General features: G+C 39.0%; 1 protein-coding gene across 1 annotated transcript in view; it reads left to right on the top strand.

Moving 5' to 3' along the window:
* Positions 1-17,917, top strand: part of PPA1 (inorganic pyrophosphatase 1) — a 36,244-nt gene extending 18,327 nt beyond the window's left edge. Inside the window, exons 4-11 of the mRNA XM_072823431.1 lie at positions 172-291; positions 3,048-3,134; positions 4,404-4,530; positions 8,821-8,948; positions 9,224-9,309; positions 15,754-15,823; positions 16,846-16,888; positions 17,563-17,917. Coding sequence (XP_072679532.1) covers positions 172-291; positions 3,048-3,134; positions 4,404-4,530; positions 8,821-8,948; positions 9,224-9,309; positions 15,754-15,823; positions 16,846-16,888; positions 17,563-17,594 — 693 coding nt within the window. The 3' untranslated portion in view covers positions 17,595-17,917. The remainder of the gene's footprint in view (positions 1-171; positions 292-3,047; positions 3,135-4,403; positions 4,531-8,820; positions 8,949-9,223; positions 9,310-15,753; positions 15,824-16,845; positions 16,889-17,562) is intronic.
* The last annotated feature ends 7,351 nt before the right edge of the window (positions 17,918-25,268 follow it).

Here is a 25,268-nt window from a genome sequence, read left to right as displayed (position 1 = left end):
TCCACTTAAAGGCTGATTACGGAAAAACATATCAAATCATGAAAATGTTAGAGGTAAAGCATGTCATTAAAGTGGAATTAGGGGCTATGTATTCCACAATTCATTTCCTCAAATCCTTATTTGAATAGTATTTTATATCCAAATATTCTGATTTGAAATTTTTTATTTCAGATAGCTACAAAAGACCCTCTAAACCCAATTAAACAAGATGTGAAGAAAGGAAAACTCCGTTATGTTGCAAATTTGTTCCCTTATAAAGGATATATCTGGAACTATGGTGCCATCCCTCAGGTATGTCCCTGTGTGATTGCTCGAAATGTACTTTTTAGCTTACAAAAGGTTAACCCGCTGCTGTTAATGAAAAAGATTTAAACACATGTGGAAAGTGTTCGCTACGGTAGATTTTAGCAACAGAAAAGTAATTATTTCAGTACTTTCTTGAACAAGTTATTTTCAAAATAAACTGAAAGATAAATGTTTATAGTGTTGATTTTTTTAAAAGATTTTATTTATTTATTTATTCATGAGAGACACAGAGAGAGAGAGAGAGGGAGGCAGAGACCGAGGCAGAGGGAGAAGAAGGCTCCATGCAAGGAGCCTGATGTGGAATCCGATCCTGGATCCTGGGATCACACCCTGAGCCAAAGGCAGATGCCCAACCGCAATGCCACTGAGGTGTCCCTGTTTACAGTGTTTAAATTCACATTTGAAAGTTTATTCTTTTCTGAAATATTTATTTTTCTATATGGACTGGTCATAAACCATACACACTGTTTCTTTACATAATGAGTGGCAAACCTGTTAGGAGAGCCTGTATAGCCTGGTGGTTGAAAGCTCTGTATTGGTACCACATCTCAAGTCTGTTATTTGCTAGCTCACTCGACTAACTTGCCTTTCTTCCTTCCCAAGACCTATCTCCCCAAGATATTACTAGCACCTAGCTCACAGGCTGTTGTGAGGAACCTAGCGCATGTATGCTTTTATGTTAAGAGTCCTGATTTCTTCTTCTTAATGCCACTCTTTTGTGGTAGAGTAGTAAATGGGATTCTGTTTTCCTTTATTTTATTTTTTTAAAGATTTTATTTATTCATGAGAGACACAGAGAGAAGCAGAGACACAGGCAGAGGGAGAAGCAGGCTCCATGCAGGGAGCCGGACGTGGGACTTGATCCTGGGTCTCCAGGATCACGCCCTGGGCTGAAGGCAGTGCTAAACCACTGAACCACCCAGGGATCCCCCAGTTGCCCTTTATGCCTCTTCACTTTGATGTTTTTGCCTTTACTCCAGTTGAGTAGGCAAACAAATCCAAGATATAAGTTCTAGATTGGGGAGAAAAGAACTAGAACAATGGCTACATTTTAAAATTCTGGTAGTGCGCAGACTATCCATTCGTTTGTGAGATGCTTTATGAGGACTCAGGAAATAAAGCCAGCAATTGAAAGCTCCAGAAAAATCCTGATTAACTTTTCAGTCTTGGCTCCTGGTCAATGATGACACTTTTACCACCAGAGCATCTCATTTCCTTTATTTTATTTTATTTTATTTTATTTTATTTTATTTTATTTTATTTATTTTATGTATTTTATTTTACTTTATTTTATTTTATTATTTTATTTTATTATTTTATTTTATATTTTGTTTATTTTATTTTATTTTTTAAAGATTTATTTATTTATTTTTATTTATGATAGACACAGAGAGAGAAAGAGGCAGAGACACAGGAGGAGGGAAAAGCAGGCTCCATGCTGGGAGCCCGACACGGGACTCGATTCAGGGCTCTAGGATCATGCCCGGGCCAAAGGCAGGTGTCAAACTGCTGAGCCACCCAGGGATCCCCGCATTTCCATTTTAGTACTACTGTCTATGTACGTCTGTTTTGGAAATTTATTCTAAAGAAAATCTAGTTAGTAGAAGATAGTGAACATGAAGAGTTCATCAAACGCATTTTACTTTCAATGTGTTTTTTAGGTAAATATTTGGGTCTGTATTTGTGTTGCATGTTGTCTGAGCTATTATTAGGTGGTTGTTTTTGCTTGTTTTAAGTAGGTTCATTATTGGGACCCTGGCTGGCTAGTCAGTAGAGCCTGTGACTCTTGATCTCAGGTGGGGAGTCAAGCCCCATGTTGAGTGTAGAGATTACTAAAAATAAAACAAATAAATAAACTTAAGAAAAGATTATTCTTTCTTTTAAGGTTTAAATTTAGTTTAGCATATTTTTGAACATATATAGCATATGCAGCATAATAGAGCCCCAACATTTAATTAAAATTATTGTATATAGTGAAGATTCTTAGATGTGAAATAAAAATTTGGGCAGCCCGGGTGGCTCAGTGGTTTAGTGCCGCCTTCGGCCCAGGGTGTGATCCTGGAGACCTGGGATCGAGTCCCACATCAGGCTCCCTGCATGGAGCCTGCTTCTCCCTCTGCCAGTGTCTCTGCCTCTCTCTCTAGGTGTGTCTCTCATGAATAAATAAAATCTTAAAAAAAAAAAGAAATAATTTCTTAAAAATGAGAAGAAACTAGGGATGCCTGGGTGGCTCAGCGGTTGAGCATCTGCCTTTGGCTCAGAGCATGATCCTGGGGTCTGGGGATCGAGTCCTGCATTGGGTGGGCTCCCTGTGAGGAACCTGCAAACTTAAAAATTAGAAGAAAATAGCTAAAGATTCATATTTAAAAAAATTTTGGGGGGGGATCCCTGGGTGGCTCAGCGGTTTAGCGCCTGCCTTTGGCCCAGGGCGCAATCCTGGAGTCCTGTGATCGAGTTCCGTGTCAGGCTCCCAGCATGGAACCTGCTTCTCCCTCTGACTGTGTCTCTGCCTCTCTCTCTCTCTCTCTCTCTCTCTGTCTATCATAAATTAAATAAATAAATAAATAAATAAATAAATAAATAAATAAATCTTTAAAAAATTTTTTTTGAGTATAGTTGACTGGATTTATATTTTTGCAGACTTATGGGGTGTTACTTTTTAATGTCAAACATGATCCACTTTGTTAGTAACATGTAGAAGAGTGATATACTCTCAGCCTTATTATTGTTATTTTTTTTAGACTTGGGAAGACCCAGGACACAATGACAAACATACTGGCTGTTGTGGTGACAATGACCCCATCGATGTGTGTGAAATTGGAAGTAAGGTAATGGAATCTGAAATATTTTTCTGTAGAGTCAACAAGATAGTAATGTGGTATACAAAGTTCATACTTCAAAAAATATTGTTAATAAAATATATGAGTATCAGCAAAATAATGATGTCCCTTTGATAAATTAAAAGCTTCTGGTTCATTGAAGCATTTGTATGTTACAATTTGTGCATTTAAAACTAGTGTGGAAAAGTGTGTATATATGCACACATGACTGTACATACATGTGGGAGAAATGGTTGTGTCCTCATTGCTTCAGAAGGCAGATGGTGAGTCAGTAGGTGAAGAGTACTAGGAGGCAAATTTCATCTCAATACGGGGCAAACTTTACCTAATGACTGGGAGCAGTCAGCGACCTGACTCATGCCAGATAACCTCATGAGCTGGAGACAATTGGTCAGAATTTCTTTATCAAGTAGGGCTGCTGTAAGATTATGACTATAATTCTATTTCTTTATGGTTTTTCTCAGGCTCAGGGAAATAGTTAACCAAAAAGAAGGCTGTCATTAATTTTTTTAACTCATAAAGTTAAGTCATATATGATATGCCTAATTCAGTTGTTTCTATAAAATAAAAAGCTGAGAAAGCTTGCTTATTTATTTATTTATTTATTTATTTATTTATTTATTTATTTATTTTCTGGTTAACATATAGTGCAATAATGGTTTCAGTAGAATTCAGTGGTTTATCATTTACATACAACAACCAGTGCTCAACACAGGTGCCTCCTTAATCCCCATCACCCATCTATTCCCCTACCCCATCTACCGCCCTCTAGCAACCCTGTTTGTTCTCTGTCTCTAAGAGTCTCTTATGATTTGTTTCCTTCTCTCCTTTTTTTCTTTCCCCCTTCCTATATGCTCATCTTTTTTTTTCTTGAATTCCACAAATGAGTGAGATCATATGGTATTTGTCTTTCTCTGACTGACTTATTTTAAGAAAACACATTTAAATGTGAATTTGAGACATTATGGTGGATTTATTCTTTGGCACAAACAGTGGCAGTTCAAAAAGTAGGAATTATCCTGAACCATATTATTGCTTTTCTTAGGGCCTATAAGTAATAAGGTACCTATTTTCAATTTTGATAGGACTGACAGGGATTTGCTTGTTTAGCTTTTTAAAAATTGCTTAAAGGAACAATCTTAAGGTAAGTTTGCAGAAATTCAGCATCTTCTGTATTTCCTGTTAACTACCAAGTAAAACTTTTCTTCCAAAGGTTCATTCTGTAGTATGGTCCTAACTGTGGGTATTGACTCTTAGGTATGTGCAAGAGGTGAAATAATTAGGGTGAAAGTTCTGGGCATACTGGCTATGATTGATGAAGGAGAAACTGACTGGAAAGTCATTGCCATTAATGTGGATGATCCTGATGCAGCCAATTACAATGGTAAGGAAATCTGAAGATCTAAGTCTGTATCCAAATCTTATGCACCACCAAACTTAACCTATAATGACAGAATTGGCTTCAGTAAGCAATAAAGAATAAGCCCATGCCTTCAGACTGTTAAAGAATGGAGAAGCAAAATATTCAACAAAGCGTTGTTACTTTACATAGTGAACTTCTTAGTAGTTAACTAAACTTTCTCCTTCGTTCCAGGAAAGGAAAAATCTGGTAGTTTGTGTCTACTGTTTTCTTTTTTCCTTCCACACATACTAGCATTCAGATGCTCTATTTATTTACTTAAAATTTTTTTTTATTGAGACATGATCTGCATTCTGTAAAATTTGCTACTTTAAAGTATATAATTCTACGATTTCTCATATATTTACTTGGTTGTACAACTATCACTACTACCTAATTCCAGAACAAGTTCCTCACCCTAAGAGGAAGCCCTATATCCATTAGCAATCCCTCAATATTTCCACTTCCTGCTGTCCCTGGCAACCACTAATCTATTGCCTGTCTTTATGGATTTGCCTGTTCTGAACATTTCACACAAGTGGAATCGTATGATAATGTGCCTGGCTGGCTTCTTTCACGTAGCATCATGTTTTCTTTTTCTTTCTTTCTTCCTTTTTTTAAAAAAGATTTTATTAATTTATTTATGAGAGCCAGAGAGAGAGAGGCAGAGACACAGGCAGAGGGAGAAGCAGGCTCCATGCAGGTAGCCCGACAGAGGACTCGATCCCGGGTCTCCAGGACCACACCTCGGGCCGAAGGGAGCGCTAAACCACTGAGCCACCCGGGCTGCCCAGCATCATGTTTTCAAGGCTCATCTACATTTTAACATATATCAGTACTTCTTTCATCTGCCGCCCCTCCCTCTGCCCCCCCCCCCCTTTTTTTTTTTGGTGGTAAAATTCACTTAACACAAAATTCACCGTTTTAACCATTTTAAAGTGTACAGTTTGGTGGCATATAGTACATTCACAAGGTTGTACAGCCTTCACCACTGTCTAGTTTCAGGACATTTCATCACTTGAAAGGAAAACTTTCCCTCTAAGTTGTTACTCCCTAGTCCCTGCTCTTCCTGGGCTTTGGCAACCACTAATCTGCACGTCTGTCTCCATGGATTTCCCCATCCTGCATGTTTTGTATACTTGGAATTTCATATACTTGTGACCTTTTGTGTCTGGTTTCTTTTACTTAGCATAATGCTTACTAGGTGCATCCATGTTGTAGCACTCCTTCCTTTTTTTGGCTGAATTCTATACATTGCATTGATATATGCCACATTGTGTTTATCCATTCATCTGTTGGTAGACATTTGGTTTGTTTTTGGCTATTAGGAATAATGCTGCTGCTATGAACACGCCTGAACAAGTTTTTATGTGGACAAATGTTTTTAAATCTTCTCAGATACAGATACCTAGGAGTGGAGTTGCTGAATCATATGGAAACTCTCATGTTTAACCTTTTCAGGAATGGCCAAACTCTTTCCCAAAGCAGCTGCACCATTTTACCAGTCCTGCCAGCTTGCTATAAGTGTTCTAATTTCTCTACTTCCTTGCTCATTTGTTACTTTTTTTATTATTATTATAGCCATTCTAGTGGTATGTTTTATTGTTGGATTATAAAAGTTTTTTATGTATTGTAGACACTAGACTTTTAGGAAATACATAATTTACCTGTATTTTTTTCCATTTTGTAGATTGTCCTTGAATTTTCTTAGTGTAAGCACTCAAGTTTTCCATTTTTGTGTAGTCTGATTTATCTTTTTTCTTTTTTTTTTTTTTCGTTTCCTGTGCTTGTAGTGTCATACCTAAGAAACCACTACTTAGTCCAGGGTCACAAAGATTGATACTTATGTTTCTAAGACTTTTATAAATTTAGCTCTCACATTTAGGTCCCTGATCTTTTCTATGTTAATTTGTGTATATGTTATGGATTAGGTCAGCATCGTTCTTTTGGACGTGGATATCTACTTGTCCCAGCACCATTTTTTGAAAAGACCATTTATTCTTTCCCCCATTGAATTGTCTTGGGAATCATTGGGAACCATTATTGGGAATCACTTGGCCAAAAATGTATGGGTTAGTGCTATAATTTGATTGAGTCCTTTTTGAAAAAGAAATGTTTGTAACTCTGTGTCTTATTATCATGACTATTTTTTTTGTTTTAAGATTTTTATTCATTTATTCATGACAGACACAGAGAGAGAGAGGCAGAGGGAGAAGCAGGCCCCATGCAGGGAGCCTGTCATGGGACTTGATCCCGGGTCTCCAGGATCACACCCCGGGCCGAAGGCGGCATTAAACCGCTGAGCCACCAGGGCTGCCCTATCATGACTATTTTTATATTAATCTTGCCTCTCGTTAATAATTAAATCCATTTTAGTTATTGAATTGACCTTCTCTTGCCTGTCTGAAATGGGTCTTACTGGACTAAAATCAAGATATCACAGGATTGTATTCTTTCTGGAGGCTCTAAAGAAAAATATTTTCCCTTGCATTCCAGCTTCTAAAGGCTGCCCACATTCTGTGATTCATGTCCTCTCTCCATCTTAAAAGCCAGCAATTGCAAGTCAAGTTTTTATCTCTTCTTCCCTGATTCTTCTGCCTTCCTCTTCCACATGAAGACCTTTATGATTAAGCTCACCCAGATAACCCAGGATTATCTCCAGTTTTAAGTTCAGCTGATTAACAACCTTAATTCCACCTGCAACCTTCATTCCCCCTTGCCATGTAACATAACAAATTCACAGGTTCTGGGAATTAGAGTATGTACATCTTTAAGTGTGGACAGTTTTCTGCTTGCCACAAATGGTGACACTAATGGTGGATATATGATACTATGCATTTGTCAAAACCTCTAGGATTTTATAGTAGCAGAATAAGGCTGTGCCCCTTCTAAAGATGTCTACCTCCTAATCCCCAGAAACTCTGAATAGATTACTTTACATGGCAGATGGACTTTCAGATGTGATTAAGGTTAGGTCCTTGAGATGGGGAGAGTATCATGGATTATCCAGCTGGGCCCCATCTAATCATGAGTCCTTGAAAGCAGAGAGCTTTTCTCACCTATAGTCAGAAGGCGATTTGATGACAGAAGAAGAGTCAGAGAGAGTCAGAAAAAGGATAAAGATAGTTTCAGATAGTTCTGTATTAAAATTTTGTACAGTGATTCTCATGATCAATATGTCTATTTTCATATGTGCTACTTACATAAGAGCACTTGTGCTAAGTGGCATGCTCCAGCCACAGTTAGTGAAGCCACCCACACCTGTCAGTGTGTCAGTGGCATTTTGCTAGGGCATCATTTCCCTGCAGTAGAAGCTATTAGAACCCTGAAAATTTTCTCTGGGTGGCTGCCCCATGGTGCAAGTAGCATGCAGCTTTCCTACAATGTCAACTCAAGACAGTATCTGTCTGCCATCCATTATAATTTGAAGAGTTTACTGGAGTTTCTAGATGGGGAGAACTCTTGACTAGCCACAACTTTGGGAGAGATAGACACAGAGCCATGGAATAGGACTGCTTATCCACTAAAGCAACTAGGTTGGATACATTGATCCTCTTTGAGAGAGATAGAGAGGTTGTGAGACCAGTAAGTGAGTTCGAGGAGGGGCAGAAGGAGAGAGAATCTCAAGCAGACTCCGTGCTAACTGCAGAACCGCAGAACACGGGACTAGATTCCACAACCCTGAGACCATGATCTGAGCCAAAATCAAGAGTTGGTTGCTTAACTGACTGAGCCACCCAGGCACTCTGAAAAGTTTTTTAAACAGGACATTTTTCTGTTGGCCAGAACCACAGCATTGTGATATAGATGCCTATCCTGTAGAGTGAGAAGTCTAGCCTTATTTAACAGGTCACTGGTCAAGGGATTTCAGTATAATCCCTTTTTTCTTATCTTTGGTAATTGGGGTGTGTGCCTCTGAATATAGCCCTCAGGCTGTCTGTTTTAGTATCTGCTGCCCTTCTCATAGAAATTACCTACCCTTGCCAAACCAGTTCCTTCCTTATGCAGTCCCCAGTCATTTTTCCTCCCTCTGTCATTTTTCCTCCCTCTCTTTTAATAGAAGTTACTATTGTATTGATCCCTTAATAAAGTCACTAGATGATTTCCTTTTTATGTGTATGTGTTCTCTTTATAACACGGTGGTTAGTTCTAATGCTATGCTATCTTTTACTTTGTTGATAATCTATCTCATAGCTCTCTCAAAGTACATACTTGAGATTTTTATTACATGAATAATTATATATGCATCTTGCAACCTGCTTATTCTCTTCTTAGATATTAATGATGTCAAGCGGCTGAAACCTGGCTACCTGGAAGCTACTGTGGACTGGTTTAGAAGGTACAAGGTTCCTGATGGAAAACCAGAGAATCAGTTTGCTTTCAATGCAGAATTTAAAGATAAGGTAATGCGTCATTTTGACGTGTAGCTTTAGGCCTGTTTGTATTGAGAGTAATGTAGCTATTTTATGAACCATTTAAAGATTATATGATCATAAAACAAGTGTTTAAAGACATAAGTGAGACAGCCTTAATATTGATTTATTCATTTAAATGTTCTCTTCTGTTTTTGACATGAGGAAGTGAATTCAGAAAAGACAGAGTTATCAGGCTTTGGGAAACTGCTAACAAGGAAAGAACACTTATCTGTCGTTGTAAGGCATATCTCTTCAAATTACAGGATTTTGCAATGGATATTATTAAAAGCACTCATGACCATTGGAGAGCATTAGTGACGAAGAAAATCGATGGAAAGGGAATCAGTTGGTAAGTAGTAACTCTTCTCTGCATGTTTAACACAACAAGCACATCAGCTTGCTCCAAAGGTTTTAATGACATAAGCACACTGTATCATTACATTCCCTTAGAACAGAGATAACTGGTTTTGTCATTCAGTGCTAAAGTGAGTAGGAAGGTAGATATGTAAGCAACTGAAAAGTACTCGTAAGATACTCTCTGAACAAGTACAAACTAAAACCATAAAGGGAGAGTGAGATCAGAGCTTCATGAGGGTATCGAAAGGCTTCCTCATATCGGGGTGCTCCGAATGTAGTGAGTAAAACAATGTTGAGTGCAAAGTTTTTCTGATATAAATATGTAAGATGCGCTGCAGCTAAAACCAGTATCTACCACGTACACAAAATTTACTACTGCTTATAATAATAGCTAATATTTGGTGAGCAGTTGAATATTTGCCAAGTATGTAGCAGGGAAAATAAACTTAACCAATGTCCTTCCCTGATAAGTGTTTTAGAGTTAGGACTCACATCCAAGCCTGTCTGGCCCCCAAACCATGGTCAGGATCATATACTTCCTCTTGGGTATGTAAAGATTGACAAGAGAATGCCCATTATCACCACTTAACTAATGTTCTTGAAATAGTAGTCAGTGAAGTATATAAGGGAAATGATGTGTTTTGATGCAGGAATATTGGAAAAGGAGGAGCAAACTGTCACAGGTATATGATTTTGTACCCAGAAAACAATAGGAAAAGTAAAGAATTCAGCAAGGTGACCAACTACAAAATGAATATATGTGTATTTTGATAGCTTTCTATACAAATGGTAACAGAAACTATAGTGGAGGAAAAGGCCCCATACAGAATATAGTATTTAAGAAATAAAACATAACCACGGTATAAACAAGACATCGGTAGGACCCAGAAGAAGAAAACTTTAAGACTATTGAAGAATATAAAATCTGTTGAATGAAAAGGAAGCTATGTTTGTAAATAACATTTCCGTTTCATTAGAAGAAATTTGCATGTGAAAATAGCGAGGAAAATTCTGGGGGGTAAAATGAGGTAGTGGTGGTGGGGTGGAGTTATCTTTGTCCTGTTTAGTAATATTGTTTTCCTGAAAGTTTGATGTTGAAGAAGAAAGTCAGATCACTCAGTCCTTTAGAGTTTGGTAGACCCACAGAGGTAGAGGAATTTAGTTTATAACAAAGTATTACAGGTGGAGGGTTTTGGACCTCTGGCTGTTTAAGAAGACAGGCTAGATCTCGATCTTGCTCATATACTCTTTTTTTTTTTCTTGAGATTTTATTTATTCATGAGAGACAGAGAGAGAGAGAGAGAGAGAGAGAGAGGCAGAGACACAGGCAGAGGGAAAAACAGGCTCCATGCAGGGAGCCTGATGTGGGACTCCATCCCGGGTCTCCAGGATCAGGCCCTGGGCCGAAGGCCACGCTAAACCGCTGAGCCACCGGGGCTGCCCTCCTATATCCTTTTATCAGAGATGCATAGTGGCATCTGCCACCATGTGCTGCCTGTTTCTTTTTCTTTTTTTCTTTTTTTTTTCTTTTTTTAATATTGTATTTATTTATTTGAGAGAGAGACAGCACAAATGAGGAGGAGGGTCAGAGGGAGAGGGAGAATCAGGAGCCTGATGAAGGCCTGGCCCAACCCTGAGATTATGACTTGAGCTGAAGGCAGTTGCTTCACTGACTGAGCCACCCAGGTGCCCCTGGCTGTTTCATTTTGTGTCTCAAAGGTGCTGTAACTGGGCAGGTGGCTCCCTGAGTGCCCCTCAGAAGCAGTTCAGCACCTTTTCTTACATTTAGCTTTTCCCCCCTTTTATGTTAACAGGGTGCGGTCTGTTAGTACTTGAGTTTGCAGCCCTTGACTTACATCAATATTCAATTCCAGACACATAAATTTTGATGTGAAAAGATTCTCGAAAAAGTATAATTGAATTTCTTTATTAGCTTATAGCAGAGAAGGCCTTTCAAAACAGAGCACAAACTCAAAATCCATACAAGATACGGATATTTTTATGTATCAAGAGACAGTTTTTCCCAGTTGTATTTTTTTATTTGAACAAAACACAACAAAGGGCTAAATAGCTTGTTCAAGTTGGTAAGAAAGACTAACAGCTCGATAGAGAAAAAAGGTAAGAGAAGGAAGTTTACATAGAAGAAGGTATACAGTCTGACTCATAATTTAAAAAGCAATTCAGGGGCATCTGGGTGGCCCAGCTGATTGTCTGTCTTCAGCTCAGGTCATGATCTTAGGGTCCTGAGGTTAAGCCCTGCATCGGGCTCCCTGCTCAGTGAGGATGTGCTTCTCCCTCTCCCTCTGCCCTTGCTCATGTTCTCTTTCTTGCTCACTCTCTCTCTGTCAAATAAAATAAATAAATAAAATCTTGGAAAATAAAATAAAATGCAATTCAGCAAGATAATGGTATCACCCATTAGACTTGCAAAAATTAAAAAAAAAAAAAAGATGATAGCTAGGGATACCAAGAACATACATATGTAGCTGCTAAGCTATAGATGGGTATATCTTTGTAAAGGGCAATTTGACAGGATCCAGCCCAGAAATTAAAATTTCATGTATGGGATCCCTGGGTGGCTCAGCGGTTTAGCGCCTGCCTTCAGCCCAGGGCGTGATCCTGGAGTCCCAGGAACGAGTCCCACGTCGGGCTCCCTGCATGGAGCCTGCTTCTCCCTCTGCCTGTGTCTCTGCCTCTCTCTCTCACTCTGTGTGTCTATCATGAATAAATAAAAAATAAAATCTTTAAAATATAAAACAAAGTAAAGTAAAAAAATAAAATTGCATGTATTTCTTCATACCACCACTGCTAGGAATATATCCATAGTTCACCAAGATCCATGTATAAGATGGTGTCATTTATAATAACAAAATGTTATGTAATATAATGGTTATGTACATCTATGTAATAGAATAGTAATTAGCACATTCAAAAATCTCTATATATGTTGATATGGAATGATATCCAAAATATGTTAAGGGAGAAAAGCAAAGTTCCTAGTAGTATATTTAATAGGATCCCATTTATGCAAGATAAACACCCACCCACCCACATGCCAGCATCTGTATTTATATCTAAATTTTTTTTTTCTGGGGGAAATAAGAACTATAAATTGCCTTTGAAGACAGTCATCTGGAGAGGAGAGGAAGGAAGGCTTTCATTTTATGATTGTCTGCATTTTCTTTTTCTTTCTTTCTTTCTTTCTTTCTTTTTTTTTTTTTAATTTAAGATTTTATTTATTTATTTATTTATTTATTTATTTTTTTAATTTTTATTTATTTATGATAGTCACAGAGAGAGAGAGAGAAAGGCAGAGACACAGGCAGAGGGAGAAGCAGGCTCCATGCACCGGGAGCCCGACGTGGGATTCGATCCCGGGTCTCCAGGATCGCGCCCTGGGCCAAAGGCAGGCGCTAAACCACTGCGCCACCCAGGGATCCCAAGATTTTATTTATTTATTCATGAGAGACACAGAGGAAGGCAGAGAGAGAAGCAGGCTCCATGAAGGGAGCCCGATGTGGGACTTGATCCTGGGACTCCAGGATCACGCCTTGAGCCACAGGCAGGCACGCTCAACTGCTGAGCCACCCAGGCATCCCTAGATCATTGTTTAAATCTCTGAATTCTAAGAGGTGAAACTTTTCTATCAAAGCACATGGATACAGTTTATCAGAGTATTTTCCAGAAATATTTCTCTGGGAACCAGGTGTTGCTCCCACTAGGACAGTTTATCTCAGATCTTTCACTAGCACTGATAGGAACTGATATATTTTTTGTTTTTGTCTAATTAGGAAGGATATGTTTCTCATTTTATTTTGCATTTCTAGTTATTTCAGTGAGAATTACAGGGCATTCAGTCATTACAGGGCATTTCTAAATTTGAACTTGTTTTGGGTGCTTGAATAAAAGTGGCAACAAGAATAACTATGCCTTGGCAAAATAAATAGAATATATAATATAGGTGGAGAAAGCTTTCAACTAAATCAAACTTGACTTTCATCTGGTCTACCATCTTCAACTTTGAAAAAAAATTATTTTTCATTGGGATGTAATTGACATAACATTTTGTTAGTTTCAGGTATACAGTGTAATGAGTCGATTTGTACTTATTACAAAATGATCATGGTAAGTCCAGTTAACATCCATCACCGTACATAGTTACAACATTTTTTTTTCTTGATATAAGAACTTTCAAGATCCACTGTCCTAGCTACTTTCAAATATGCGATATGGTATTATTAACTATAGTCACTATAGTTACATACCCATGACTTAGTCATAACTGATCTTTGGCAACTTTGACCCCCTTCACCCATTTTGCTCACCCTTCACCTCACCTCAGGTAACCACCAATATGTTCTCTATATCCATGAACTTCGGTGTTTTTTTTTTGTTGTTGTTGTTTTTTGTTTTTTTTAGATTCCACATATAAGTGAGATTATATGGTATTTATTTTTTTGTATGACTTATTTCATTTAGCATAATGCCTTCAAGTTCCATCTATGTTGTCACAAATGGCAAGATCTCATTCTCTCTTATTGTGTGTGTATATACTACATTTTCTTTATCTGTTCATTCATCGGAGGACCTTTAGGTTGTTTCCGTGTCTTGTTGTAAATCCTGCTACGGAACATGAGGTTTTCCATTTAGTGTTTTTGCTTTCTTCAGACAAATACTCGAAGTGGAATTATTGGATCATAGGGTAGTTCTATTTTTAATTTTTTGAGAACTCTTCATACTGTTTTCCATAGTGGCTGCTCCAGTTTGCATTTCCTCCAAGAGTGCAAAAGGGCTTCATTTTTTCTACATCCTACTAACACTTGTTATTTCTTACCTTGTTTGTGACAGCCATTCTAACAGGTGTGAGGTGATACCTCATTGTGGTTTTGATTTGCATTTCCCTGATGATGAGTGATGTTGAGCATGTTTTTTTGTATTTATTGGTCATCTGTATGTCTTCTTTGGAAAATTTCCTATCCAATCCCCTTACCCATTTTTTAATCAGATTTTGTTTGCTATTGAGTTGTTTGGGTTCTTTATATATTTTGGATCTTAACCCCTCATCAGATATATGCTTTGCAAATATTTTCTCCCATTTAGTAGGTTGCATTTTAATTTTGTTGATGGTTCCCTTTGCTGTGCCAAAGCCTTTTTAGTTTGAAGTGCTCCCAACTTACAGATTTTTGCTTTTACCTTTGCTTTTTGGATAAATCCAAAAATTTATCCTCGAGACTGATGTCAAGGAGCTTACTGCCTATGTTTTCTTCTAGGAGTTTTATGGTTTCAGGTCTTACATTCAAGTCTTTAACCTATTTTGACTTAGCATTTGTGTATGATAGAAGATGGCGGTCCAGTTTCATTCTTTTGCATGTGGCTGTCCAGTTTTTCCAACACCATGTGTTGAAGAGGCTGCCGTTTTCTCATTGTATATTCTTGGCTCCTTTTTTGTAAATAAATTGACCTTATACAAATGGATTTTATTTCTGGGCTTTCTATACTGTTCCTTTGATCTATTTATCTGTTTTTATGCTAATACCATACTGCTCTGATCGCTGTGGCATGAAATCAGGAAGTGTGATGCCTCCAGCTTTGCTCTTATTTCTCTTTTTTTTTTTTTTTTAATTTTTATTTATTTATGATAGTCACAGAGAGAGAAAGAGAGAGGCAGAGACATAGGCAGAGGGAGAAGCAGGCTCCATGCACCGGAAGCCCGATGTGGGATTCGATCCCGGGTCTCCAGGATCACGCCCTGGGCCAAAGGCAGGCGCCAAACCGCTGCGCCACCCAGGGATCCCTGCTCTTATTTCTCAAAATTGTTATGACTATTCAGGGTCTTTTGTGGGTCCACATAAATCTTAGGATTGTTTGTCCTGTTTCTGTGAAAAATGCCACTGAATTTTGGTAGGGATTGCATTGCATCTGTAAATTGCTTTGGGTAGTATAAATATTTTCACCATATTAATTCTTCCAGTCCATGAGCATGGACTATCTTTCCATTTATTTGTATTTTCCTCAATTTCTTTTTATTAAGGTCTTATAGTTTTCAGCGTACAGCTCTTTCCATGGTTAAATTGGGATGCCTGGCTGGCTCAGTCAGGAGAGCATGCAACTCTAGATCTTGGGGTTATGAGTTCACGCCCTATGTTGGACATAGAGATTACTTTAAAAAATTTATTCCTAGATATTCTGTTCTTTTTGTAACTGTAAATGTTACTGTTTTCTTAATTTCTCTTTCTGATTGTTTATTACTGTGTGTGAAAAATGCAACAGATTTTTGTATATACTGATTTTGTGTCCTATACCTTGAGTAAACTTGAGATTCAGGAAAACCTGACTTGAATCTCATCTGGTCTACCATCTCAACCTGCTGTTTTTTAACTAGTAAGAGACCAGCTTTGTTACTGTGACTCATGACTACTTCTGTTTTGTTTGATAGCATGAATACTACGGTGTCTGAGAGCCCCTTCAAGTGTGATCCTGATGCTGCCAAAGCTATTGTGGATGCTGTATGTAAAACTTTTCCTTGAACGAGAGCATACCTGGTGGCTAAAAAAATATGATGCTAATGGGGAGAGAAAGTACTTCTCTCAACAAATATTGGAGTTCCTCCTGCATGCATGTTATTGTGTGAGGTCTTGAAACCACAAACCATGAGCGGACCCAAGTAGACCGTGGACTGAAGGGAGAGGCTGGGAAGGGCCCCAGTCAATTCTAAATGGGAAAATAGTACAATTATAACAATCAAAATGATTCCAGAATGTACTAACTAACCCAAATACCTGTGTACCTATCATAAGCCCTTTTTCCCAAAGGAATTAATGGGAACTTACTGGACTTGGTTATAGCAAGGACTAAGAAAGTGGCCAAGTTTCAGGCACCATGCAGGAGTGGCTCATAATCCTAGAAAAGGCTTTCTTGTAAGGTAGTCGACTATTCATGAAAGAAAGAATTTTAGCTTGTATTATTTTTAATTATTTGATTTAGATTAACCAAAAGACTGAACGAGGTAATCTTATTCTCATTTATGATATCCAATAAGGAAAACAAAAGAAAATGAAGTCTGACTTTGTACTGCCTTGTAAATGGGGTATGGTACAAGGAAAAAACATTGAAGCCTGTATATTTAGATTTATCTTTATATATGAATTCTGACAAAGTTGAGATGAATAAGAAAAATTGGAAGACAAAAACCATTAGTTAATATAACTTTTGAAAGAGAATACTCTGTCTACTTTCTATGTATATGTATGTATATATAAAATCATTATATAAGCATCAATCAGTTATTTCAAGCAACATCTCTATTTATTCTCCCTTGTGCAATTGAAAGCTAAGAGGCCTGAATTGGTTTTTGGTAGTCGAATGAACCTTGCCTTGTTCCTATATGTTATAAATTATTTTTAGGACCTAAAAATTGGGAAAGTTATCTTCTGTTCAGATTCTTTCTAATTTTTTTATTGGTATACTTTTCTTTTTAGCTTACTTGTTTTCTGGAATTAGACTAATATATTTTAATATTTTATTTTAGTTACCGCCACCATGCGAATCTGCCTGCACAGTACCAACAGATGGTAAGATCTATATTCTAGTAAAATTACACTAAACAGTATATGTGTGGGAAAATTATATCTATCTACAGATACATATTACACACCACATCCACAGAGAAAGAGAAGGAGGGGGGGAAGAAACATTTTTAGAGTTCCATAAGTATGTGGGAAGAAAGATGGTTATAACACCACCTTTCACGCCACCCCCCATCACAGCAATTCCCAAACTATGATCCACTGTTCCCCTCTGGGTTTCAGGTAGATGCCTTATGAATGTTGGAGCAGGTGGGGCTCTGGATTCCCATCAGGCCACCAGCTGCTTCACCCAGAAAGCAGTTTTCTCTCCCTTGAGGTTTAGAATTCTCTGTAGGGGGCAACTCTGTCGGGACCCCTCTCACTTCGCTCACTCTCAAATTAAAAAAAAAAAAAAAAAAAAAGAATTCTCTGTAAGAGTCTTCTGGTGAGAATCACATATATATTGATTAGTATCAAGAGTGAGAAAGCCCAAAACACTGTTTTTGCTGCAGTGAAACTTAGGTGTAAGTTTGTTTTAAGGTAATCCATGGTAGGATACGTTAAAGCAAGTATGGTATTCTTTGTTATAGTTTGACTGTATTTTGATTTTTTTATTATTATTTAAAAATTTTTGAATCTTAATAGAGATTCTAATTTGGTTTTCTTTTCTCTGAATGCAGTGGATAAGTGGTTCCATCACCAGAAAAACTAAGGAATATTCTGTGGAATACAAGCTTGATATTCCTGCATCCTATTCATGTGGAGTATTAGATGCAAAAGTAGTAGCTTTTCAAAACTTTAAATTCATAGAACTAATCTAACTAAAGCAAAATTCTGCTGTGACCAATATATTCAGGATGTTATATATCTAAAAGCATTCTTCATATCTCAACTAAGATAACTGTTAGTACACTCTTCAATATCAAAGCAGTTGTAATTTGGAAGTCATTTGTGAATAAATGTGCAAGATGAGTGCATATTGGATGTATATGTTTACCATGTGTTAGAAAATAAAATTATTTTGCTGAAACTTCATTTATAATATTTTTACTTTAATCTGAAGCCTGACATTACCAAACAGGCATGCATGCTATTTGGTGTTTGTTTTCTATCCATGATCTTATAATTTAATTTCAAAATTATTAGACTAAAACTGACTTTTAGGAACCTGAGACTAAAATCCCTTATGTTTACAGTAGTCTTGATACTATATTCCTACTGATTCCTAGCATCTCATTATAAAGCAAAAGCTTTTAAACTTCTGTCCTATTAGTGAAAAGCAAAACTTTGCTCACCTTTTGAAATGATATAGTTACCTTTTTTACTTCTTGAATCAGCAAATTGGATTCTTAAGTCATTTGTGTTGTATTCTGAGATATCCACTCCAAATAGCTTTGTGATTAAGGTCGTGGTTTTTGGAGATGTACAGACCTGAATTTTCAATCCTAGCCCATCTGCTTTTAACTCTGTAATCTTAGGTCAGTTAACCCACTACCCAGCTTAGGTTTCCTCATTTGTAAATAAGATGTTACTCATGTAATGTCCTGTATTAAGTAAATTTTTTAATTGAAATTTTTTGAGATGATTGTGGATCCACATGCAATTGTAAGAAAGAGAGTCTCTCTATACCTTCCCATTTCCTCCAAAGATTTTGAAGGATTTTGATTTTGCAAAACGATAGTATAATATGACCACTTAGGACACTAGCTTTGATACGGTTTGCTGATCTTATTCAGATTTTCCAGTTTTACCTATGCTCGTTTGTATGGCATATTGTTCTGTACAACTGAATCTCCCATGTATGTTCTGGCATCCTACAAGACACTGAACAGGTTTGTTTTGTTTTGTTTAACATTTTATTTATTTGAGAGAGAGTGTGTGAGAGAACATGAGTGGGGGTAGAGGCAGAGGGAAAGAGAAGATACAGACTCCCTGCTGAGCAGAGAGCAGGGCTCTATCCCAGGACCCTGAGATCATGACCTGAGCTGATTAACCACTGAGCCACCCAGGTGCCCCAAGACATTGAACAGTTCTGACAGCATACCTTCGTCTTGTCCTTTTACAACCACACCTTCCTCTTACAGGTTCTCCCCACCCTCATCCTTAACCCTTGGCAACCACTAATCTGTCCTCTATTTCTACAATTTTGTCATTTCAAGAATACTGTATAAATGGTACCACACAGTGGGTGGCCATGTGGGACTGGCTTTTTTCACTCAGCATAATTCCCTGGAGATTCTTCTAAATTGTTGCATGTATCAATAGTTCATAGCTTTTTATTCATCCCTTTTTATTGCTAAGTAGTATTCCATAGTAGGCTTACTCTAATTTTTGGCTATTACATGTAAAGCTGCTGTGAACATTCCCAGACACATCGGTGTGTCAGCATCACCTGTCACTGTGATTGCTAGGTGAAATGATGGATGCGTGCTTAGTTTCATAAGAAGCTGCAAGATTGTTTTCCAAAAAGGCTGTACTAGTTCACATGTAAGATAATTACTGCTATTTTGCTTTTTATCCTGTTTGGTGTTTGCTCAGCTTAGGTCTGTAAATTTGTGTCTTTCACCAGATGTGGGAATTTTTTAGCAGTATTTCTTCAAATACTCTTTCAGCCCCAACTGTACTCTTCCTCTCTTTGTGGGACCCTAATGATACAAGGGTTGGATCTTTTGCTGCTGTCCATGAGTCTGTAGGCTCTTGTTTTGTTTTTCCCACTATTTTCTCTCTGTTTCAGACTGGATGAGTTATGTTGTGTTCTGTCCTTGAGTTTGTGAAACCTGTCCTGTCATCTCCAAGCTCATGGTGAACCTAGCCAGCAGGTGTTCTGTTATTATGGAACTGTTATATTACTGTATTTTTAATTCTATGGTTTCTATTCTGATCTTTTTTATAACTTCTATTTCTTTGCTGAGATTTTCTATTTTTTAACTTACTTCAAGGGCGTTTCTAATTGACAGTCTAATTGCAGTTTTAAGATGGCTGCTTTAAAATCCTTTTCAAGATTCATTACCGTGTTGGCGTCCATTGTCATTTTTCACTCAAGTTGTGATTTTCTTCGTTCACGATATGATGGGTTAGTTGTGTCTTAGACATGTTGTCTATTATGTAAATTTTATGTAAATTTTGTATTTTAGCAGTCATCCTCCACCAAGGCCTAGCACATGGGGCTCAGCCTACTTTATGGACTGTGGTTTCAATGGTGGTTTAATTTTCAGTGGCTTCGGACTGTTAACTCTGGTGTGCTTGGTTTTTTCTGGTGCTGTGGGGCTTCTGTTGGTTCCTGCAGGTGCTGCTTCAAGGCACTGGTGGGTATCTCTGGAGGAAGGGCATTGGATCCCTCAACTGATCCTCCCAACCCACCCTACTGGGCAAGTGTCCCTGGGTAGGGGAGGAGTCTTATTTAGCCTACAAGGATAAAGAGGCTTCCTGGACTAGTCTACCTGCTATAGCTGGGTTTCTCCCTTGGGCTCAGCCTGCCCACCCACCTAGGAGGCTCTTGGTGGAAATAGGGAGTCTGGAAAATACCTCCCTGGTGGCTTATTCCTGGCTAGTCTTCCCACCCTTGCCAAGTGGTATCATGCCGACCAGAGAGACTCCCATTCTCTAAAGGAGAGGAGTGAGCCTATTTTACTAGGTCAAGAGTTGAGAAAGACTCTCTAGTTGGGTGGTAGGATGCATGTGCTCTTGCCACTGTGCTGTTTTTTGGTCCTGGTCCCAAACCAGCTCACCTTTTTGCCACCTTTCAGAGTTTTCCTTTGATTGTCTCTTTTGCCATTTCCAGGATTGAAGCTGTGCTTAGCCATGAGGGGCAGGGAAAAATGGGTCTATGTATGCCATCTTGTTTGGACCCGAATCAGAAACATCAGCATTCAGATTTTAGCAATATTTCTCTTACTTCCTTTTAAGTGTATTTTTAAATGTTGTCTCAGTCATGGTCCTATGTGATTTCTTAAGTGATTTATTTGTCAGGATGAGAAATAGATTTTGTAATGAAAGATTGTATAGGGACACCTGGGTGGCTCAGTGGTTGAGCGTCTGCCTTCGGCCCAGGACGTGATCCCGGAGTTCCAGGATTGAGTCCTGCGTTGGGCTCCTGCACAGAGCCTGCCTCTTCTCCTTCTGCCTGTGTCTCTGTTTCTCTGTGTGTCTCTCATGAATAAATAAACAACAAAAATATATATAGAAAGAAAGATTATACAATGTGCAAGACTTCATAAGAATTGGCTCAGTTCAGTCCCGGTGGCTCAGCGGTCCAGGGCGTGATCATGAAGACCCAGGATCGAGTCCCATGTCAGGCTCCCTGCATGGAGCCTGCTTCTCCCTCTGCCTGTGCCTCTGCCTCTCTCTCTCTCTCTCATGAATAAATAAATAAAATCTTAAAAAAAAAAAAAAAAAAAAGAATTGGCCCACTAGTTAGGAATCAGTCAGCAAGGTTTTTGACAGTTTTCAATGCAGCAAATGATTGAATTTTTTCCCACGGACTTAGAAGTCAAATCTGACTATATCACCATGGTTAAATTACTTAACCTATTTGAGCTTTAGTTTTTCCATTTGTAAGATGATCATGAAGCCATCACAGGATGGAAGGAATGTAGGTGAAGGATTTCCACAGTGCCAGGGTGGTAAGAAAGGCTTACTCGATGGAGGCTGGTTGTTCATAATTGTAATCTCAACAACAGTGAGTGTGAGCAATGCATTTTTCCAGATAAGGGAATCTGAAACAGGCCCAGCTGTGTAAAGCGTCTGATTAAGAACTCCCACTGGAAATTCAAATTTCATTTTCACCATCAGAACGTAAGCCTGGAAAAAAAAAAAAAAAAAAAAAAAAAAAAAAACAGAACCTAAGCCTGCATGTGCTACAGCTATAAAGGCACTTATGTCCTATTTGATCAGTATATTTGGTCTGTGAGGGCTTAAACTGTTCTTTTACACAGAATGTTCCTTATATTTAGAAAGAGCTGCCCCTATTGCTTTCTGGGAGTCTGGGCAGAAGGGAATTAGCTTTTACAATGACAATAATGCTATACAAGTTGCTTTGTGGTGGGCAAATACTTAAGAATTAGGAACTTGAGTTCACTACCATATAGTTCATTGTTCCCTCTGCTAGTCTTTGGAATCTTTCCTTTAGTTATTACAAAACCTTTAAATTAACAGAAAATACTCATCAGAAGTAAGATTAAGCAATGAAAGAATCACAAGGTTATGTGGCAATCTGAATTTAAAAAGAAGCCTGAGATCAATTTGGCAGTCTCCATCAAAATTTTAAACTCACACTTACCCTTTGAGTCAGCAATTCTGCTCTGCGAATTCATTCCAGTTGACTAAGAATAGTCAACCAAGTGCATAGTGTATGGTGGCTTTGTTTAGTCCAGCAAAACCTGGAAAAACATCTAATTGTCCAGTTCAGAAGTGGCTAAATATGTTATCAGTACCATGTAGCAGTTAAAGAATAGTCATTGCATGGGCTGATATGGAAAAGATATTCAAAATATACAAGTGATAAGAGAACCTTGTACTCTAGCAGCCAACTATGGCCGGTGGGCCAAATCCCGCCTGCTGCCTGCTGCCAGTCTGGTCTGGTAACTAAAACTGCTTTGGAACACAGCCACACCCATTCATTTGCAAATTGCTGTGCCTGCCTTCAAGCTACAAGGGAGACTTTAGTAGTTGGGACAGAGACCATATGGCCCACAAAGCCGAAAATATTTACTATTCAACATGTTACTGAAGTCATTTGCCAACCCCTGCTCTATCCTATGATCGTCTTGGTATTTTTTTTTTTTTTTTTTACAAAGTAAGCATGGGGGAAAAGAGCTACATTCGCGGATATGCTTGTATGGGCACAATTTCTGGAAATAAGCAAAACCAACCACAGCTAATAATGATTATCTCAGGAGGTAGGAATGTAGAGAACAGCATGGAAGATGTGGGGTCCAGCGAGTTTCCTTCCACTTGATGAGATTCTGCACTCTTTAAATTGTTTTTCTAAAAGCATGTGTGACTTATTTAAAAAAAAATTTTTTTTTTAAGAAAATCAAATGAAATAGAACACCAAGGACAGTGCTTAGCACAGCTCGTGGCAGAGTGCTCCCGGCTCAAGGCAGCCTCTCTCCTGGTGGTCCTTGAACCACGAGCACTGAATCACCTGAGATATTTGTAAAAAATAAAGAAGTAAATACAATATACATATTATAGATGATAGATAGCCTTATATATATGTAAAACAGTAGTATATACATATAATACCTACTGAATTACATTGGGCATGGCTAGGCCCTGAAATCTAATTTTGAACCAGTTCTCCCCTCCCCGGGTAATCCTAACATTCCTCAATGTTTGAAAACCGCTACTCTAATCATAAATCAGAGAAAGAGTTCTCAGCAGGTTGTAATATAATCAGCATGAGATAATCAGCAAACATCTACCACAGCAACAAAAATAGCTCCCATTTGTGGGGCGCCTGGCTGGCTTAATTGATAGAGCATCTGCCTCTCTATCTCAGGGTTGTGAGTTTGAGCCCCATGGTGGGTACAGAAGATTACTCGAAAAAAAAAAATCTTAAAAATAAGTAGCTCCAATTGGTATTTGCTAAGTAAATATCAGGCCCTGTTCTATATACTTTATGTAATTCATCTCATTTAATGCACTTGCAACATGGAACGAGGGAGGCCAAGTGACCTCCCTGAGGTCTCTGAGCGCCTTGGGCCAGGCCCTTTGCAAAGGGCTGGGAATGTGACACCATCCCAAGCCCCATGGCTCTTCCCACAGTGACAAGCTGGTCTCCTTCATCTGGCAAGTCACATCAGGTGGTCTCAAGAGGCTAACCAGCTGGGTCACCTTCAACGTACAACTCCCAATCTTGGGAAATAAGGGGCTTGACCTGGTTGCCTTGGGAGGGCCTCTTCCAGTCTGACATGCAAGGCTCCACCTGAGAGCAGTAGTGTGGATGTTCCAGGGTGACCTGTGGCTCCTTGCTGTTGCGCTCATGCACCTGAGGCCACTGTCCCCTGACCTGTCTCCTTGCCCCTTCCCTGTGGAGGCAGATGACATCGTTGCACTGCATTCCAGCTTCAAGTCTACTTCCCTAGTCGCCCTGTCTCTCCTCCTAGCTTATTAAAGCACATTGCGAGCATGGAAGTGGGATCCCTAGACTCTCTGCCAGTTCTTCACAGGCAGAGGCCGTGTTCATGCCTGTCCTCCAGCACAGCACTGAGCCCACAGTGGGAGTTCACTAAGAACTTGATGCGTCTCCAATGGCTTTGAACAGAAACAACAGCTAAGCCACTCAGGCGTCCCTAAGATTTTCTCTTTACTGGGATTCTGGGTGGCTCGGTGTTGAGCCTCTGCCTTTGGCTCAGGTCATGATCCCGGGGTCCTGGGATCCAGTCCCACATCAGGCTCCCTGCATGGAGCCTGCTTCTTCCTCTGCCCGTGTCTCTGCCTCTCTCTGTCTCTCATGAAGAAATAAAATCTTAAAAAAAAAAAAAAAAAATTCTCTCTTTTCCTCTCTCTCTGCCCCTCCCTCTTCCCTCTCTAAATAAAAATACAATACAAAAGATTGCTTTTCAGGATGATTTTTCTAGTCAACATTGTATGAAATCCTCCAGATGACAAAGGTCAAATGTTTACATTTGTCTCAAGATTTGAACAAACTTGTACATATTGACACAGATGGTATTCTGGTTTTTACCACTGAGCAGAAAGAAATAATTGCTTACATGTACAACATCCTTTCACCCATTTTAGAGTGCGGTATCCTGTAGCCTGGGGCATCTGTCAACTTGCTCAAAGCTGCCTATCTGGCAAGGAGAGTTTGCAGCTCTCCTGATAATTTGCCTGTGTTCTTCCTTCCTCCTGAGCCCCCCAAGCCATCCTTGTGATTTGGGACACCCCCTACCTCCACCTCTTGCAGCCAGCCTTCAGTCAGGGCCAGTAATCTAATGCAATAGCTTGCGCTAGGAGAGCCCTATACCTCCAGGGCACACACATTGGAGGTCCAAGTCCTGTGGACACAGTTCCCCTGGTTTCACCAAAGCTGGTGAGAAGCCTCAGAACATGGCTTTCTGCATCTGGACAGGATTCAAACTCAATGCAGAAGACTCACAGGATGAAAAGAAGGGGTAAAGGGGTGAGCTTGTTCATCCAATGCCCTCTGAATATTACTGGAGTTGCCAGATGGCCACCTGATGATTTTATTTATTTATTTATGAGATAGAGAGCAGGAGCAGGGGGAGGGCAGAGGGAGAAGCAGACTCCCGGCTGAGCCAGGAGCTGGATACCGGCTTGGCTGGATCCCAGGACCCGGGATCACGACCTGAGCTGAAGGCAGATGCTTAACCGACTGAACCACTGAGGGGCTCCTCCCCAAGGTGTTCTAATTACTGAG

Source organism: Canis lupus, chromosome 4 (genome assembly GCF_048164855.1).
Source record: "Canis lupus baileyi chromosome 4, mCanLup2.hap1, whole genome shotgun sequence".
In the NCBI taxonomy this organism is placed as follows: Eukaryota; Metazoa; Chordata; class Mammalia; order Carnivora; family Canidae; genus Canis; species Canis lupus.
The sequence above is the reverse complement of the archived record's forward strand: the minus strand, read 5'-3'. Positions and strand labels throughout refer to the sequence as shown.